The sequence below is a fragment of the Parasteatoda tepidariorum genome, chromosome 1, assembly GCF_982258835.1.
Source record: "Parasteatoda tepidariorum strain Cologne lab strain chromosome 1, Ptep-v5.0, whole genome shotgun sequence".
NCBI lineage: Eukaryota > Metazoa > Arthropoda > Arachnida > Araneae > Theridiidae > Parasteatoda > Parasteatoda tepidariorum.
The window spans coordinates 32394540-32407487 of NC_141755.1; the positions used below are offsets into that span (position 1 = coordinate 32394540).

At 29.8% G+C, this 12948-nt stretch overlaps 1 protein-coding gene across 1 annotated transcript; it reads right to left on the minus strand.

Annotated features, from left to right (window-relative positions):
* Positions 1 to 728: 728 nt before the first annotated feature.
* Positions 729 to 9739, minus strand: LOC107439630 (protein D2). The gene is made up of 4 exons (XM_016052292.5): positions 9472 to 9739; positions 8323 to 8443; positions 2986 to 3123; positions 729 to 1019 (listed from the first exon to the last, which is right to left on the minus strand). The coding sequence occupies exons 1-4, from the start codon at positions 9619 to 9621 to the stop codon at positions 856 to 858; spliced, it is 573 nt and encodes a 190-aa protein (XP_015907778.1). The 5' UTR covers positions 9622 to 9739; the 3' UTR covers positions 729 to 855.
* Between the last annotated feature and the right edge of the window lie 3209 nt (positions 9740 to 12948).

The window sequence follows — 12948 nt, forward strand, 5'->3', positions numbered from 1 at the left end:
ACAACTGCCAGGCGGAGGCAGGCCTGGAGGAAGTTGATTGAGAAGGCCAGGGCCCTCCCGGGGCTGTCGTGCCATTGAGGAAGGAAGGAAGGAGACTCGTTAGACTCATTTTCAAATACATGGGTAAGCAGCAGTAAAAAAATAGATCAGAACCAATGCCAATGGTTTTTGCTAAACTGAACTACGCGATACAAAAAAAAAATCTTTAACTTTGAAATAAAATAAATTAAAAACTAATGGCCGCATCATTTATTATTATAACAGAATATTCTTTAAACATTTTTCTAATATAGTGCATAATTTCATTTCGTTTCATCAAATAGTTGTGGCAGTGAGAAGCACGCTTGGTGAAAATTTCCTAAGCTTTTGCATTTTTTTTCTTCCAAAAAAGAAAGTGTTACCTAAAGAAGATATCCTGAAGTGTCAAACATTTTAAACTATTTACGACAGCTTGATTCATAAAAAAACTGGCTCTTAATATTAATAAGTGAACGACTTAACTGATGAGTACATATTTTTAGTATTAAAAACTTTGCAGATTTAATTACAGTAGAAGGATAAAATATTTCTAAAATTTTTGAATGCACCTCTAAGTACAAGAACTTTTATACCCCAGATTTGTTAAATGCATAATGGCAACTTGATGAATAACCTCCTAGTGTCGGATAATAAGTTTTAGTGTTGTGTAGTAAGTTATACTCGCATATTGAAATGTTGACGATAAACTACCATTTTTTTAAGATTTTTATTTTCATTTAACCTTACTGCTCTAAAGCAATTTTATTTAACAACAGAGACAAAATTCTTTAAAAAAAGATACTCGAATATTTTCCAATTTTGGGCCTTATCCAAACATCAATATTTTGTGTAGAAAAAGTTTCCAGCTATGGGCCCAAAAAGATCGAGGCTTTTGGCAAAATCATTGACACTGAATCTAGAACGTTTCTTCATGTCCATATAGGATGGGCTAAATATATATGAGCGTTGTTGATATACGATTAAAATATATCGATGAGGATCTGAAAGAGAATATAAGTGTTAAATAGTAGCGTAAAGAGAAAAAAAAACTACACATAAAACATTTATTAATTTTAAAATACTTATAAAATAATACCTTTGATTTGAACAACTTATTTCATTTAGGATTAAAAATAAAGTTTTTAAGGTTCATTTAAATTATAGATAGTAAACATTCCTTTAGATAGGTATGTCTGAGCTTGAATTCGTACAAAAATTAAGATAATTTAATTCGTGCTACAGTGCCGGCCTGTAAGGAAAAAAAATCGTTACACATGTTATTTGTATTAACTTTGTAAAGATTTTTACTTGGTCACTGTACTCATGATCACTGTATTATAACCCTTTGAATCAGAATATTTATAAAACATATTTTTCATACTTTTTTTAAATTGTTTTATATTAATTTTGGTAAAAAGAAGTAAAAATATTATATTTAGCAGTTTAATAATTTTTGGTTATAAAATACTGCATGTAACACCGTTGTATTTTGTCTGCATTAAGGATAAAATCTTCAAAACAATAATATTCAAATTAGTACTTATTTGCACTTGTTTAGATCTAAGAGAAACATTTATTACTCATTGAAATTTCGTTAATTCATGAAATTAATTATTGATACATTTTTGAATATGAATGAAAATAAATTTTCAAACTATTTTTTTTATCTATATATTTTAGTACTAATGTCATTCTGATAATCTAACAGACTTTTTTTAATAACTAACAGACTGTTTTCTCCTAATTAAAAAATATCAAAATGTATTTTTCTTGTAATTAGTGAGTCCGAAAAAAAATACATAAAAGGGACATGGTGTCCCATCTGCGTCAAAGTGTTATGCCAGTGGTCGGAAAAACTACATTTTCTTTGTAGTTAACTATAATTACAACTACTTTATTACAACTGTAGTTAACTACAACTACTTTTTTTTAATGTAGCGACTGAAAACTGCTTTCGAAATGTAGTCACTATTTCGTTGTTTTTAGAAGACAAACTTAACTGGAGATTATTTTCACCAATATTCAAAATGATTTTGAATAAAAAATTAGCTTGATTAAATAGGAGATATTAAGAAGTTTCATGTTTACATGAAATAGTTTTTTATTCTAAAGCACTTTTTACGAATTTGTTATTTAAACTTTCAAACTCTATGCTTTTCTCTACAATGATTTAAGAAATAGTAGGAAATTATCAAATATTTGTGATTTAAGTGATCAATGCTTTTTCATATACTCTACGAAATCAAGTACAGTGCGATGAATAAAAAACTGATTACTCCGAATAATAACTTCCGATAACTTTTGAACTAATGATCGGATCTTCAAGTTCTAGGACTCAATCTTAATGGTTTGAGGGGGTGACAGCAAATATGCTAATTAATTAATTCAAATGATATTTTAAATTACGAAATCAGAACGTACATGGACATCAGATATCACAATGCAGTTTATAGCTCTTGTGAAATCGAATTTTAAAAAAGTCAGAAAAATTCGATTTCTCAGGAACAACTTGACCGATTTCGCACCGATTTTTCCGATCATCAGACGTAGATCTAATTAACGCTCTTCCGCAAAAGAGAAGCATTTTGATTGAGTACTTTGACGGGCCCGCGAAGGATTTGCATCAATCAAATTAGAAAACATTTTTTGCGTTTGAACTTTATTTAACTAACGTTAAAAGTAGTTGCCAGGAATCGCTACAAATTACTATTTTTTTCTTTTGTATCACACTACTCGAATTTTGTACTATACTACTTCTTTTAAAAAATAGCTCACTACGCTACAAACTACGAAAAAAGTAGCTACTACGGAAGTTTCGCTACTTGTAGCGCACTACTTCTGACCACTGGGTTAAGCATAAGTTCGACTACCGAGGTACAATTATTAAGCATGTGGAATTTTATCAATATTTTTAATACTAAGCAATAACATTAAAATTTTTTCGAAGTGAAAAGGTAAAAAAATTACCAGAATAAGGTGGAGGACTCGGCTTCATGTATTTAGTTAAAACCTTTCCTTCTTCTACTTTATTGCCTGGGATGTTGACGACTAACCAGTGAAGAAACTGTGCATACACTGGCTTGTATGGATCTGGAGCATCTGGATCTATAAATAAAATAAGATACTGCTTGTGCGAAGAGTTTGAAAGCTACATATAATAAAACACTATCACTCCCCAAAGAAGCTTAGAAAACTATGCCTGTTATTTTTTTAAAGTATCTAAAATGCAAATAATTAGTTCATAATCATCCTTTAAGAAGCATCAGAAGTTTGCTATTTGAACAAGTAAGATTTTATTTTCGACGTACTTATGTTTTCGCTAAATCGAGTAAACCAAATCAAATTTCACGGGACCAATAATTTAAAAACTATTACATTTTCGTATTAAAACAGCGCAAATTTTGAGTTACACTTGTTTACTTGTATACTTGTTACAAGGCAAGTGAGGTTTAGCATTGTTTTCTCCGTATTTTTTTAAACAATGAATCTAATGAAACCAAAACGAAGTCTAATACTTCAAAAATTATAAAAGTTTTATGTATAAAAATACAGTTTTAAAATAAAACCTTTTTACACGCTTGGAATTGCAGTGTAGATAAACAAAGTATTAGATCTTATGTATTTTTTAAGCCGTACTAAATAAGACCAAGTTTAGTCAGAAAGACTCATATTTAAGAAATTATGAAGTCTTGATAAAAATCATAGTTTTTGACTAAAACCTTTTTATGCTAAAAATCTCAACCTTAAAACTGATTGTTCAACGTCTAAAATTTGATTTCATTGGAGTTCGCGTAAAAAAAAAAAAATAAAAAAAAAACATGTCCTGATTTTGTCTAGTCAGAATCCTTATAACATCAAAACTATTAGTTCCATCTTGCTCAAATCATTTCACTCTAATCATCCATTCCACCAATCAATTATTTTATTCTTGCGCTGCAACATATTAGTTACTAAATGTTGTGGTGGCAATCGAAAATTGGAACTCAGAAAACTTGAAAAAAAAAAAAAAAAATCACAAAAGGGGAAAACTTGATCGGCCTTCTTCGCCATCTCTTGGCAAGTTTATATAATAATGGCTTCCCCGGAATAGTACAACGTAATATTCCATTCGAGTTTGCCCCTTCCGGAAAGTGTTTCTTAGTTCGTTTTCTATATACTTTCTCCGTGGCCTTTTCCATTTATAACCAAAACTTGGCAACCAATTTGGTGCAGGATCCAAACGGATTTTATCTAGTAACCGGTTAGTGGATTATGAATTTCCTCAACAAGGCGATGTGAGCTAGGAGGATCATAGAGCTTAAGACTCCACAATTTCGTGGCCAACGGCATGACTGTGGTAATGTGGTCAGCATTGCTTACCGACAGCCTTTACTTTCAAGATAAATTAGTACCCACCCATCTGAAGGTGGGTTGGTTTCAAGTCGCCACCAGAGACAGAATCTCAGTTCCTTCGCAACGACACCTCAATGTCTTAACCAGGGCCGGATTTACGTATAAGCTAAATAAGCTGTAGCTTGGGGCCCCGAGATGGCAAGGGCCTCCAGATTCAACTTTTTCCTTTTTTTTTTTTTTAAAGTTTTATTAGGAGCTGGAGCCCTCTGAAGCCTAAAATACATTTTCTTTTCTTTATTATATTGGCGAACGCTTTTCAAAATCTAATAGAAGTGTTTACAAGTATAAAATAATTGTTACTTTTTTAACCAAAAGAGCAATAAAAAGGCCTTTTGACTGATGAAAATATCCTGTAGCTTTCGTAGCTACCAGTGATGGGAGTAGTCCATGGATCCTTAAAAGCGGTACTCCATGAAGTAGTCAAATAGCCGCCTCAATTTACACTGTGGGAGAGCTTCTAAGTTTTCAGCTTCTTTAAATTGCTGTGGGCTCTTTTGTCCTAGAAAATTTCTAGGGCTGTGGGAGAATCTTGTTTAGGGTCACTCTGTTTCGAGATTTCCGTTGTGTCTCATTGTCGTTAAGGAGCTTCTCGTTTAATTTTAGCTTTTCTTTTTTGCAAAATATATGTTTTCCAATTTATTACAAAAACTTTTTTTCCTTTTAATTATCCTAAATGTTTTAACTAGCTTAATTGTTTAATTTACTTAATTATTGTAATTGATTTTAATTTGTTATTTTCCAAATTAATTGTGCATGAATCCGTGAACTCCTTTCTTTATTTATTTAAATGGTGGGCCCCCATTCAATTCCCTCTTTGACAGGCGCATCTGCCAAAATTCTTGATTTGGTTTATTTTGGATGAAATTGAGACAACAGATGTGGTAATTTCATTTACTGCTAATAGACAGAAGCAACATGTGATATTGCTTGATAGAGCATTGAAATCAAGTGATCATCAGCTAAAAAAATGTTTAAATATATATGTAAAAAATATTGTTCAAACCTCCTGTCTGACCAAATTTTCCATGTATCCCCGAAATATAAATTATGTTTAATTTGTAAAATATGATATTTCGTACACAAAATTCATTTATTTAGTTAGCTTATGCTTTTATTGCTTATTGATCATACTTGTTTGTATTTTTAACTCCCTGATTTTTGTTGTTATTTTGTGCTTAAAGTTAATAGGGCATCCAAATTTTTAATTTATAAGGATTTCAAATTTTCAAAGTCGAAATAACTTCTTAAAATTGCAAATTGAACCAATTATAAAATTTTGGCAGATTTGTTTTTATTTTAAATCTGTGCATTTAATTTAATAAAATAAAAACAAATAAAAAATACGTTTAAAAAATATAAATAAATGGCTAGATAAAATATAAAACTGTGTTGTCAATGAAAAGGAACATATCTTTTAAACAATTTGAGTATTAATAAATTATTTAAAAATTAACAATTTTGGAAGGTAGAAAAGTTTTTTGATTTGTTTAAAAGGCAAATTTTGTCTCATCATTTGATCAAGAGATTATTTAATATCAGTTTCTAAGAAGCAGTAGGTCGCGTGTGGGTGTGTGGATGATGTAAGTAAAAGAGGTATACAAAGAAAGCCAATTTAACTTCAGTTAATGCCCTCGATATTATATTTTTAAACTCCTCGCAAAAATGTAGTAAAAAAGTTATACAAATTAATTGTCGCAAACAAATTAATATTAAGTAAGAACGAATCAAAAATGATATCGAAATATGCTGAATCACTAATGAGACAGGCGGGATGAAAGACAGCGAAACCAATTTGATTAAATAGTAAAACTGGAATGTGTTTCAAAAATCCGGACATGTATCAGGCTTCAATATTTTTTTTTACTGCCACAAAGTTTATCAGGGACAATTCGTTAGATTTCAATACGGGTTTTTCTTTAATTAAATATTAACTAATATTTGTCTTTCCAAGCTTTTCATTCTGTAATAGCGAATGTCAAGCATTTAAAGTATCCAGTTCAAGAATGTCAAGTATCCAAATAACTTCATTTATTAAATTAAAAAAAAAAAATAATAATAAATAAATATCCGCAAGGCAGGTGTGTATATTTGGGGCTGATGATTATGAAATCTAACACAAAACTGTGAGATCGAGGGTTCTATTCCAGCTGATGACAGTTTTTAATTATTATTTCTTAATACTGAAAAATGTATTTCTTATTTTTTTTAAAGTATGCATGTTAAAAATTAATAATCTAACAAGTATTTAAAAAACTAGAAAGCTACACCCCCTGTTCATTTTGCGCACTAACCCTCATGGTTGCTTCTGATTAATCATTGCAGATTAAGAGGAAAAACGATTTATTTCCATCTTTTTTATTCTACAAAAATTACGATTGAATTTCTATTTACATTTTGAAAATGACTAAAATTTGGCAAATCAATAAAATTGGTACCTCCTTCAGAGTTATTACCCAGTGAAGATGGACTCAAGGGCACTGAGTTCGAATCCCAGTGTTGGCTGGTCGATCCAAATTCTACACCCGGCTTACACCAGCCACTGTGCCGAAGTAAAATATCCTCAGTGGTAGATGGATCATAGGTCCCCTTGTTGTCAGACTGACAGTGGAAAGCTTTTGTGGTTTTCCTCATCATGTAACTTAAATGCTGGTCAGTTTCATCAAAACGTCCCCCTCCAAGACGAAAATTTCTTCTAATACTTGATCCTGGAGTTCCCTTGTGTTCTGAATTGAGTTTAAAATTAGAAGTCTAATAAGTTGAACATTAGTAGTCGTAAACTCGAAATTGGGTTAGCTGTTCAATGACTATTATAAAATAAACTAATAATTTGGCCGGGATAGCCTGGTTGGCAGGGCGTTGATTTCGAATTCAGCCGGCCGAAGAATACCCATGTATAAAATAGTGACTGGTGCATGTTAAATCTGCCGTGGTCACAAAGTCCTCTAAGTTCTCACAACAAATCAATACCTCTGGGTACTGATCCAATTCTCTTCTCTTCTGGATTGAGTTCAAAATTATAAGGTGATTATTCAATATTATACGGAGTTAAACATTTGTAATCGTAAACTCAAATTAAGTCGGTTGTTCAACGGCGGTTATTAAAAAAAATAAAACTAATAATCAAATTGTATTTTCTTGTGTTCTTTCTAACTCCTTGCTTATTTTTGACACACCTTCATAATTTCATGTTTCTAAGTCATAGAGCAGCAAAGCGAAATGTAACGTTTAAAAAAGAAACAATTTAGAAAAAAAGAATTCGAAAAAAAAAAAAAAAATCATTTAGAATTCCAAATAACATAGATTCAGAATTTCAAGGGAAAAAAACTCTGTTAAACATATAATGGTTCTTCTGACATACCAAATCTTTACTCTGTGCTTATGATGTTCTTAAAAATATGTGTAATAAATATGTGTTCCTCGTTCAAAAAATATGTGTAATAATAGAAAGGCTCTATATTATAGTCCCATCACAATCAATATATTTAACAATCAAGCAATATTATCAAATTTTTAATAATATAATGTTAATATTCAGCAATAAAAAATACGACAGTTTACTTCAGGTGTATGGAAATAGAATTGAACTTAAAAGGCCCCCTCATTTTCAGTAGCATAGGGCCCCGCCAAGCTTAAATCCGGCCCTGGTCTTAACGACTGTGCTGTTAGACATTGGGGTTCATTTTTTATTAAATGGCTGTAATCACTTAAAGATAAAAATGCATGATTCATTGCTTTCTCACTTTCCACATAGCATTTAATGACTTAATGATTCCTTCTTAAAGTGTTTGCTAAGTTATAAGACGAAAACATTTTTACATTTAGAAATGTTGCTACTTTATGCGCGACAATAGTGATCTTTTCTCACTGTTTGAGTGCACTTGCTCTCAAATTTTGAACTATGTTAAATCTTACCAATCATAACAATGGTATAAAATAAATTGTTCTTCGCAGTATAAGTTAAGCCGGGAGAGTATTCTGTTTCAATCCGGTCGATATTTTCAGCGCAGCTTACATTGTGAGGGCCATACATTACCTACAAAACAATAAAACAAGCAGTTATTTTATTGAAAGAAAACGATTCAATCGTAATTAAATTAATTTGTACTTTTATAAATATTTTTGTTTATCTTAATCCGCATGTAAGTGTATGGAAAGGGGAAAGAGAAATTATTAGATGAAAATAAGATATAGGTAGTAACAAACACTTTTCAGGAACACCTTACATCTGATGCAAAAATGCTTAATGGTTTGTATTTTTTTTCCCTTTCTATCTTAACAACACCAATAATGTACCATTTGCCGAGGAGATTGTTACATTAGTAATTAAAGTTCTGGAAAACAAGTAAACATGTAGTAAATAATTAATGCATAGTGGTTTATCCACAGAGCTTTGTTTCCAGAACTTGTGTACAATTTTTTTGGCGTAAGTGCTTTTAAAAAGTTTCTTTTTTCTTTTGATAAATGTTACAAAAACCGTATTTGTATATTTATTCTTGATAAGGTGAAATCTATTTACTTGTTAAAACATTTATATCATGTTGAATTTATTTATCAAGACCCAAGTTGCGAATTATATTTTAATTTGACCATATTTGAAATATTGTCTCTGCTTTAGTTTCGTTGATAAGTTGATTTTATGTTAAATTTAACCACTTTTATTTAAATAGCACTGTTTTCATTCGAGTCCATTGAAAAAAAAAGTAATATGTTGGAGTAAATCAAATGTAATAAAGCTTGGAAAACTGCTTATCAGACTTAACACTTATTTGATCGCCAAACATCAATAGTACATCTGAATTTACTGAATGGGTTTATTAAAAGTAGTGCCGGAATTAGAAGACAATATCGAAGAGAGAAAGAAATAACATGAAAATAAGCCTAAATGCCAAATGCTATGAAAACATTGAATACAAATTCAAATTTCATTATTTACAGAGTTATATTATTTAACAATTCTTCAGATTTATCAAGCATATATCAGTTCATAATTAATTATAAATAGTCTTAATTATTAAATTACCTTAAATAAGCAAGAAGTTTAATTGTAAAGCAGAATCTTACTTGCAATTGCTCCTTTGGAACATCAGGTATGATATTTGGCACGATCTTATCCTGTCTAAATTTGTTGAAATCACATTGTTCTCCTTTAACATTTAATGTTATTAAAAAATTTACAAAATAGGTTAACAATATTTTTTCTTTGTGAGCCATTTGGAAGCAAATGGATTTATAGAAACAACAACGATCAAGTTTATCCTAAGTTAAAAACTCTCTCACAACGCTAAACATCTACTTGTGAGATTTTTCAGGAGTTTTCAATCGTTTTTGCTAATCAAGACAGATCTAGATCACAATTTTAACTCAGACAAACAGTGACAGTTAAGATCAAATTAGCAAAATAATTTTAAATTTTATTTTCAATTCCATTTTAAAAATTATTTCTTTTAATTATATAATTCTTTTAATTATATAATTCTTTTAATTACATAATTCCTTTAATTATATATTTCTATTAATTATATATCACATATGATATTATTATCATGTATTATGTATCAATTAGCAAAACTCTCTTTACCATAGAGGAGAAATATAAATAGAACGGGGACATCACGATAATTTTCGTACTCAGGATGAAACCACATGAGTGGAGGGCCGATAAAGAGAGAAATTTTCTACCACCCGTTTCTCCTTGTCCTTGCAATGGAAGAAAATCGATGCGGAATTTTAATGTTAAAAATCTTAAAATAAGGTGGTTTACTGTACGGCATTTAGTTGTACAGAAAAATTTGTCGAAGAAGGATCTTTTACATTTCATAGGTAAGGATATTTATTTATTTTTGAAATTACATTTGTTTTATTTATTATATAAATGAACTTTTAGCAAGTGCATCTTTTCCTTAAAACTTCATGTAAATCCCGATTATAGCATTTTATTCATTCTAAACTCGGAATTTCTGCTTTTAAAACTATTTAACAAGTAAATATAGACAGATAAGAACACAACTTAATCATAAAATAATAAGTACACAGAATTATTCATTATTAATACATAATTTTTCGAACTAAAATGTAGCAGGCGAAGTTTCAGAGACACTGTTTCTTTGCCTTTTCGTTTATTTACGTTGTATTTTTTACTCTCTGTAATGCTTTTAAAAGAATAAAATCTTAAACATTTTTTTTTAATTTTGCATTTAAAATGCATTTGCTCACAGCGAAAATGGGTTAAGAAAGATTATAACAAAAGTGTTTGATAAATAGGGCAAAGTTTTTTTTTTTAACACTTAATGAATTCTGTGAAGAAATCCTCAGATCTTTTAAAATTGAAATCGTCTGCTCTTTTTTAAACGTTAAAAATCTGGTTATGTTTATACAAGAAAAAAATTGAGAATACAAGCAGCGGTAGTGAAGCTGGTTAATCGATTAATTAATCGGAAAGTTTAAAAGTGAGTAACAGCTTATTTAAGAAACGTTTAAAAGTGATGCACTTCTTTTTTATTCCCAATTTTAATTTTATTTTTCAACTCCTTGGCATAAAGTTATTCGTTGTAAAAAGTTTTAAAAAATTCCAAATGCTAGAAAAGATATCCGTGATTTTACAAAATACAACACTGTTGTAAAATATATGATAGATTTAAATTTAAGCTGTATTCAGATCAATTCACTTTTTTCTGATGCTTAATTTATTTTATTTATTTATTTAATTTATTTATTTTACTTATTTATTTTATTTATTTATTTCATTTATTTATTTTATTTACTTATTTTATTTGTTTATTTCATTTATTTATTTATTTATATTTGCTTTTATTTCCCGGGCTGTTCTTCACGTCCTTTTTTCTTTTACCTGTGAGAATACCAATTCTCAAACATGACGAAAACTGTTTTTAATAAATTAAACTTTTTTTAGTACCCTTTCCGCAGAACATCTTGTAACAGTTAATGTTGTTAATCTATATATATATTTCTCTTACACGGCGACAAAAAAGCCTCATTACAACTCCCCGAGTGGCAACACTAGAAAATCGACCAATGATTGCCGCTAAAAATGTCACATGCCAAATCTAGCTGAGGTGGCTCAACATATAGCACTTTTAAAAACGGAAACTGAAATAACCAGAGAGCATTCTCACCAAATGTGATCTCTTCCGAAATTCACCCTATCAGCTGCGGCAATCTCATACTATTAAGCTAGGCAGAAGTGAGTAGTCTTTGTCGATAGATCTCTATTTTAGTATTTTGTCGAAAGCTCTTTTTTCACGAATTTATATATTACGAATTTATTTGACGATTTTTGATTTATATCACGAATTTATTTGTTTTATTATTGTTATTCATTGAAAAATGAGTCTCAGTCGTGCTGTTACGCTTTAGGATTTTATACTATAGCTCATTTCTAATAGGTTTAACGAATTACACGTCATTTATTTGAATTCAAATTTATTTTAATGACTTAGTATTTACTAAAAAGATGTAATTTTTTTTTTTTTAAAGTTGTTATATGGATTTGAATGATTGTTTTGAATTCTTATAATTTTGTGCATTTGCAATGTAACTAAGTTAGTAGCGAGCGAAGCGAGCTTGGTTTGCGAAGCAAACCATATAAGATTGCGTAGCAATTTTCGGGGGTTGGCGAGAGTTAGCGATCAGGTGGCGCAGCCCACTAGTAGTTCATAATTGTTGATAGTCGGTAAACAAAGGATTTGGTTGATTAAGCGAAGGGGTTACGTATAACTTTTTCAAAATTCACAGATCAATCTGTTTTGCTTCTAACTCTCTCTCTCTCTTCAGTATATTCGGGAAAATATTTTTCTTCTGTCCTATTAAGATCCCTCTTTCCGTCATCAATTTGGGCATTACATTCCGATTCTTAGAAAACTGGTACCAAGGAATTTAAAATTCTTTTACCAAAGTTAAAGAGTTTATCTACTAATGAACTCAAATATATATATCAGGTTCATCTTCCTGGAAAGGACGTTTGTTAACACTCTTGTCACAAAAAATAAAGATTTGTTGCGTAAAAACTCCAACATCTTTTCTGGGTATAATAAAGATTTATTAAAAATTATCAAAATAATAACTCCTCCTCCCCTTTCCCCCCAAAAAAAATATTTTAAAGGTTTTAAAAAAAGTTTTTCTTAAAAAGATTTTTTTAGAAGGTTTTAAAAAAGTTTTTTTTAAAAGATTTGAAAAAAAGGTTAAATGTTAAAAAAATTAATGCTCTCCCCCCGAAAAAAAATAATTAAAACTAATGTCTTAGTTCAACAAATCCACTGGTTATAAATGTAATTTTTTAGTTGTAATTTTGAGTTGAAATTGTAATGAACTTGGTAAAAAAAATAATCCCCACTGAAAATAATAAAAAAATTAAAGAAAAAAATATTATATTAAGTAAGCTTCACTAAAATTATTTTTAAACCTCACCAACCACCCCTAAAATTTCCATTTCTCTTCAAACTAAACCACTGGCTGTAAATTTGCTTCACTTATTTCTTATATTGTGAAGTTACATACTGATGATATACTAAATTTTCCAGG

Excerpts from the sequence above, each read along its gene's own strand:
- LOC107439630 (XM_016052292.5), bottom strand. The coding sequence starts at position 9,621 with ATGGCTCACAAAGAAAAAATATTGTTAACCTATTTTGTAAATTTTTTA. Across the intron at positions 3,124-8,322 it reads TTATACCATTGTTATGATTG|ATCCAGATGCTCCAGATCCA; the intron begins GTAAGATTTAAC and ends TTTTATTTATAG. Across the intron at positions 1,020-2,985 it reads GAGTCCTCCACCTTATTCTG|ATCCTCATCGATATATTTTA; the intron begins GTAATTTTTTTA and ends ATTCTCTTTCAG.